Source organism: Acyrthosiphon pisum, chromosome X (genome assembly GCF_005508785.2).
Source record: "Acyrthosiphon pisum isolate AL4f chromosome X, pea_aphid_22Mar2018_4r6ur, whole genome shotgun sequence".
Taxonomy (NCBI): Eukaryota; Metazoa; Arthropoda; class Insecta; order Hemiptera; family Aphididae; genus Acyrthosiphon; species Acyrthosiphon pisum.
Genome location: NC_042493.1, coordinates 884,879 through 892,244, shown reverse-complemented (window position 1 = coordinate 892,244; position 7,366 = coordinate 884,879). Strand labels below are relative to the sequence as shown.

The window sequence follows — 7,366 nt, the reverse complement described above, 5'->3', positions numbered from 1 at the left end:
AGCATTTAAAGATCAAATTTTGACAAAATTTATCAAATTTTAATTTGAAAAATTATTTTGTAGTTAAAAATTTATAAAATGTTCAATTTTGTATCTAAGAATTAAAAATTTAAAACAAGATTCCACATAAGTAATTAATTCTGTTACCAAAAAATCTAAAAAATACATTTACACAGTTTATTTTTATAGTCATTTTAAGTACAAATTTGGACGAAATTACATATTAAAAACCTAGGATAACTATTTTAGTTATTTTGTTGTGATTGTATAATATTATTCGTGGGTACTTGAAACTTCTAAAGTATACTATTATATATCTATGATTTTACCACGGTTTTTTGTTGATGTATAACGCGTTATAACTTATAAGTACCTAATAGATATTATGATATGATTAATTTGGAATTTATTATAGGTACCTATTATAGGTCAATTTTTTTTAATACCATAGATAAGTATATATTATATGTCTAATACATAGACTGATATACCGTCTCCGCTCAGAATCGTTTTTCTTATACAGTGATATTATATCATTGAATTCAAATTTAATACTGTCCATTAAACAGTGACCCACTTCTAACCTACTGTACAGCAGAGCGACATCCACTTACCCACCTTTTATAAAGTTACACCAAAAACCAAATTCAATTTTATGAAAAATCGATTTTGCGTAAAAATTCCCGTTTTTCCTTAATTTTTCTTTTGTTTTTCCCGGCGCTTTTGAAAACTACTGGGAAATTTAAATTTTGACCTCCCCAATGCACCAACGATATTCACTTTCTGATCGAACAAGATACTGAAGTTGAAAATCGTAGCATTATTTCGACTACTTATCGTGTACACAGACACAAAAAAAATAAAAAAATAAAAAATAAAAATAAAAAAACACACATCATTGTAAAATCAATACATTCATCGTTCCACTCAGAATCTAAAATAAATAAAACACCTTATTTTAGTTTTTAACATCACTAAATTTGTAAGTAAACGGTGTTTCGGTTAAGCTAACTCCATATCACTTTTTGAGTTTAAATCTTCTGCACCAGAGCAAACTTCAGACATTTTAGTATTTTTTTTGCTCGTATTAAGTCATATTACACTATTAAATCGTACTTAATACCTTTATTCTTACATGATATACCAATATATTATATAAACTGATAATATTTATTTTTTTTAAGCAGTTACTTTGTACCTAACCATTGTTGGTAGTTTGTTATAACTACGAACATATATAATTAGGATTAATTCGTTTTTAGTTGAATAACAGTTAAAGTATGACATTTTCTCGTTAATATTAATTATTTTGTATGTACTATTTTATTTGTATTAGGTATTTATAAAATTGTGACACAAATTATACAATTTTCGTTCCTATGTTTTTTCCTTTATTGTAAAGTAAAATTGAATTAAATTTGTATATTATATTTTAATTTTAAATTATGTACTATAATAATTTAGCACTAAGTAATTTAGACAATTTCTTATTTTGATAAATTATAATGCTGGAAAATGGTCAAAATTTGTTTTAAATTAACAGTGAACGAATACGGTAGGTCCACCTACCTCCTTTTTGGAGGAAAAATATAAATATTGATTTAAACTAGAATAATTTTAAATATTAAATATTAAACGTATTTACATACCTAATAGCTTATATAATATATCTAGTCACGCAAGCTATGTCGTATTTAACATCTTCCATGTCCAGAGAAGCACTTTAATATTAAACACAATGATATTTACTATAATAAATTGGACGTTGGAAAAATCCAATTTCATTTATATTTTACAGGGTGTACCTATCGTATGTCATTGTATGCGGGGGTTTTTTTAACGATTATGGATCGATGACATAGAATTTCGTTAAAACGAAAAAAGACGTGTTTCTTTATTTTTAACAGGCAATTTTTTCATAACAATTTCAAAATGTTTATAACACGCAGGTGTACCGATAGCAAAATCAACTTTATTTTTTCAAATGGTAACTACTATATTTTTATTGGATTCCGGTAAAGCTTTTTTTCTGAACATTTTAAGAGTCAAATTATCAATTTTGGTTCGCTAGTTTATTAACTATGGTTCTCTAAAGTTTAGTAAAATAATTTAGTAAAATTTAGAAAAAATGTTATCTATTCCTAGAATACCGTATGTCATCCATTACTAATTAAACTGTATATTATACTGTACCTGCAGCAGATGAACACTCATTGCCACCACTTTGGACGACCGTGTCAGCCGCAGGTGTCACATCGACTTTAGACGTTTTGGCCTCGACGGTTACGGCAGCGGCGGACTTCAACTCTGTCTGCGTTCCCTGCAAAAATAGTTTCGGGAAAGTGGTCATGCCACTCGCCGACCCGTTGTCACCGGCGACGATTTCCCGCTTGTCCGCCTTTCCTGTCGGCCGCTGTTGTTGGAAAAATTCTAAACGCTTGTGTCGGACGAGCCGCATTTCGTCGTCCATTGCAGACGGCGCAGGCACTTTGTCTGATCGTTTACCGTCGTTGGCTGCCGCCACCGTCGTTGTCGGATAAGATTTCCGAATAACAGCTGTGACAATAGCGTTCTTGTAGTCAGCTGTCAGCGGTACGCCAATCCCACGGTGGTTCCTCTGCCGACATATGTCGGCCGCTCGCTTGTCCAATTCAGTCAGGTTTGTGGCAGCCATGGCCGTGTACAGCGCTGCCGGGGACGCGAACCCGTGGCGAAGAGTGGCCGCCGTCGTTTGCGCCTTTGGAGCCGTCCCCGTCTTATCCAAAAAATGCTTTTCGATCTTGTCTACCCGCTGCATGAGTCGGTCCCTCTCGTACTGCGAGATTTTTCGCTTGACGTTTGAACCGGCTTCTGGCTTGACACCTGCGGTGGCGGCGGCAGTACTGGTGATGACTGGCTGCGGCTGCAGTTGCTGCACGACAGGCGGCTTAGGCGCCGGACCCTTTCTGCGGCGTTGCACCGGTGCTGTTCGACGGCAGGGCCCGCGTTGCTGCTGCAGCGGCCGCGGTTCCGACACGTCCACCGGCGGCTGAGGCGCTCTATACTTTTTCCTGGAAATCGTACCGGCCACGCGTCGCTGTACAGTCGTAGTATTTGCCGCCCCTACAAGGACGGTCGCAGTTGGAGGTTCAACCGTTAGCACCGGCGGAGGGGGAGCGGCCTTCTTGTTTCTTCGCCTGGTGGTCGTCGTGGCCCCCGTCATCGTCCCAATCTTCACGGACCCGCTAGTACGGGCACTTGTCCCGGCCGTGGTGGACGGCGAGTGCCGCTGACCAAGGTCGGTCCGTCGCCGATGCGCCACCGGCAGTGTGGCCGCGTCAATGTACTCGACCACATCGTCGTCATCTGCAAGATGTCTGTCCTTCTCGTCATCGTCGCGTGCCGCTCCGTCTACATACGCGAAACTGTACACAGTCGTCGTACTACCGGACCATCTGGACCATGTGGCGGCGGCCATCGGCCTGCGCCGTGCTGCAACCGGGGTAATTGCTGCGTAGTCCGCTTCCTGTTTCGCGTACGCTTGCCGTATGCGCTGCAGGTCGTCCCGGAACCAGGCCGAATCGTCATCGTCGTCGCCGTCGTCGTAATGCTTGCTCCGCCGGAACCATTTCATTATGGAAAATGACGAATACCTGTGTCGCCTCCTTTCCGTTGCGTAATAACGGCATGGAAGTCGTCCTGCTCCTCCTGCGCCGACTCCTATCGTACCGCCGCCGTCGATGCGCCGACGGTTGTACGCCAATGATATGGTACCGGGCATTGCCTCCATATGACCCGTTAAATTTCGATTAAACTAAGTGTTAACAACAATAAATGCATGAGGTATTAACATGCTGTCAGTGCACTGTTTATTCCTTTCCTTGACCCCTGTCCAACATACTAGACAAAACTCATGCAAGCAAAAGTAGGTATTTTTATTTTTATTTTTTGTTTTCGAGTACCTAATCTTAGAGTAAATCACCCATTGTAAAAATTATACAGAATAATATTTTTGAGTGTATGACATGTCGATTTATCTAAATATTATCTCAAAACAATTTAATATTCATTTAAATTTATAAAAATGTTTTTTATTTCTTTTTTTTTAAAGTCAAAAATAATAAAATGTAAGCCAACACCTAGGTACCTATGTCAAACTCTCAAAAATATTATCCTTTATAATTTTTGTAATAGGTGATTAGTTTCTAAGGTTAATTAAACATTTTAAATACGATTTTACGTGAATGCGTTTTATCTGTTTCGCGTGGGTGTAAGAGAGAAAACAAATATTGACATCATCTGAACACAAAATATTAAATTATATTGTATAATATATTGCTATTATTTTAATGATGTTATATTATACTTATACCTACATCAATGAGAGCGCACCATTACGTTTTTACGACACTTTGTAATTAAATCTAAGCACTACGGAATAGAAGTCCGTAACGTGAAAATTCTCGATCAAAATAGACTCGTGTTCGACAAGTGTTTAAAAACGATTATATTTACTAGGTACATACGTATTTTTTTTAACGAAGCGTGCGGACACTGTAGTGCCGCTGTATGGTGAGACTACTACGCTACCAGTGTCCGACTACGACGGCGGTTTACTATAAATATTATAGTGACAATTATATTATTGGCCACCGTCGGCGGTATGTGTGTGTGTGTGTGTGTGTGTGTGTGAATGTGTGAATGTGTGAATGTCTATGTGCGTAGACACTGTAGACTGTAGAGTTGGCATGAGATTTTAATGTAAACTATTTTCGTTGATGCTACGGAAAAAAATAGTCTCGGATTATGTTTAGCGGACCCAGCCAGGCCGTGCCAATGGTATTCATGATTCAAACTTCATAGGTGTATGTATATATATGTATATATAGATATTTTTTGTCACAAAATTATGAAGTACCTACCTATAATATTATGTAGTTAACTTGTATTTAAACATCACATTATATTTAACAACGTTTAATAGTACTTTCACGAGAATTTAATATCTTTGAAAAATAACTTGGGTAGGTATTAGAATTTCATAATAATATTATGCTTATTTTGTTAGTACCTTCCAACTTACATTTGATTTTAATTTATGATTTACCCAATCACCAGAAAACTTTATTGTTTTTAAAGTATATATATTTTATACTGCATATTAATTATTGATGGTACAATCATCAGAATTTCCTGGTCAGTCATCAGTTTTGAATTATGTAGGTAACAACAACATAAAATTGGGTGAAGGTACCTAACCAACTCCAACAGCTATATAATATAAATGGTTACTTTATAATTTTTTATACATGATAACATTTTAAAAATATTTTGACTTTTTTAGCTATATGTATATAAACATTTGACGTTTTAATAGGTACTTTATCCCAACATTTTTTTATAAGCGTTAAAAGTCATAATTTACATTAAGTTGCAGAAATTTGAAAACTATTTTGAAGTTCAAAATTTAAAAAATGTTTAATATTCTCACCTAAGATTTAAAAATGTTGAGGAGTAGTAGTGTTCACACAGATCCTCCTCTGCTGTCGGTTCAAACGGGAAAAAAAAAAGATTTAAAAATGTAATACAAGGTTTAAAAAGTAGAACATAATTCCAAATATATTTTTTATGATCGTCTGGGGCTTAAATGTTGACAAAATAGGATATTGTTGTAATACTAAAACAAAATATAACCATAGATAGGTACTTGAATTTTTTTTTAAATGTTCGTGTTAGCATTTTCTATAATTTATGTAATTTTCAAAATATTTTTACACTTTTTGAGCTATTTATAGACATTTTACATTTTCAATTTTTCTAAAAATCATGGTTCAAAATAGGACGAAATTTGATAGCATTTAAACATAGATCTGTTGGGCTTTTCGTAGGCTGTAGCCACTCTAAATTTTAAGAAGATTAAAAAATTATTATTTCTATGATCTATGAATGTAAATGCAATTAAAAATTTTTATACCTAGCTGCACAGAGACCGAAATCTAAAATAAAATCTTGGCATCAGTACCTATGCTAAAATTTTCCTATAAGAAAAATCCTAAAAAGTAGGTATCTTTGTAGCTTTAAGACTTAAAAACTTAAATACGAAATACTTGTTTTCTATTTTAAACCTTCCTATGAATAAAAGGAAAAGAAACACAAACACTGATATACCAAACTGTGTGTGCTAATATATGTAATACTTTAGAGTGTGTTGATTTTACAATTTTACAAAACCTTCAACAGTTTGTCAGGTAACATTTTGACCAATGGAATATATTTCAATACTGGTTATTATAATCGTATATATTTATAAAAAATTTTATTGTTATTAACTTTTGGGTCAATACTAAAGAAAAGTGTAAATTGCTTTGCGAGTACCTAGCATAAATATAGCTCAAAATTAATATTTGAAAAATGTCATTGTGTGTATAAATGTAATAATATACATATGAATAAAATGTTAATAGTTTCGAGTTCCTGAAATATGCAGATTAATTCAATAATATTACTGAATTACAATAAATAACTGAAATCGTTTAAATATCTGATTTAGTCAAAATTTGAACTTCAATAAATGTCTTATGTTTTTTTAGATTTTTAGATTTCAGAATAAATTACTTATTAGGAACTTAGTAATAAATTTTTAAATTTTAGGTAAAATTATTAAATATTTTGGACATTTTTAACGACCTAGGTACTTACAAAATAAATTGCAAAACTTCACGACTTTGATGAAATTTGTCAAAATTCCAACTAATCTAAATGCTCATAAAAATGTATTGTGGATTTACGCTTAATTTAGCTATAATTAGCTAGAAAAAGTCAAAATATTTTTATAATTTTACAATGTAAAGATATTTTTGATTTCCCAAATAGTTAATAAAAGTACTGGGAATTGATTGACACATAATAAAACGGGCATGGTGCCCAATATTTAAATTTATCACTAAATGCATATTAAATTGCAAAAAATAATATACATGGACTAGGTATTAAATATAATAATAAAATAATCATACACAATCAACAAATAAGGTCTATTATGTCATAGAGGCTTGTACAAAATTGTTATAAAAATATAGAAACAATTATGACGACCCCCCTCATCAAAAAAAAAAAAAAATAATAAATAAGCAAGACTTGTGCTAGGGTGGGTAAGTTTAAAAAAGTTAACTAAAGTTAATACTTAATAGTGATTAACAAATTAGAAACAAATACAATATAATACCTACTTTAACACCAAGCTTTATCTCGAAATTAGCATTTCATTTTCATAAAAAACTATACATTATTTTTATATATATAACAGTATAACCAAATTTAATGATGTTTAAAAATTAACATTGTATAGATCTTAAGTATGTAAGTAACTAATTAACAAATATTTTGT

The 7,366-nt window shown here is 33.2% G+C and overlaps 1 protein-coding gene across 4 annotated transcripts in view; it reads right to left on the bottom strand.

Annotated features, from left to right (window-relative positions):
- The window catches only part of LOC100168362, a 29,603-nt gene extending 24,803 nt beyond the window's left edge, over window positions 1–4,800 (bottom strand). The window contains exons 1-2 of one of the 4 annotated variants that reach the window (XM_008187500.3): window positions 4,352–4,800; window positions 2,194–3,793 (exon numbers count right to left, since the gene is read on the bottom strand). In XM_008187500.3, the coding sequence (XP_008185722.1) occupies window positions 2,194–3,769 (1,576 nt within the window). In that variant the 5' untranslated portion in view covers window positions 3,770–3,793; window positions 4,352–4,800. Of the gene's footprint in view, window positions 1–2,193; window positions 3,997–4,351 lie in introns of those variants that run through there. The other 3 variants (XM_029485820.1, XM_003246259.4, XM_016806592.2) reach the window with 3 other exon arrangements.
- Between the last annotated feature and the right edge of the window lie 2,566 nt (window positions 4,801–7,366).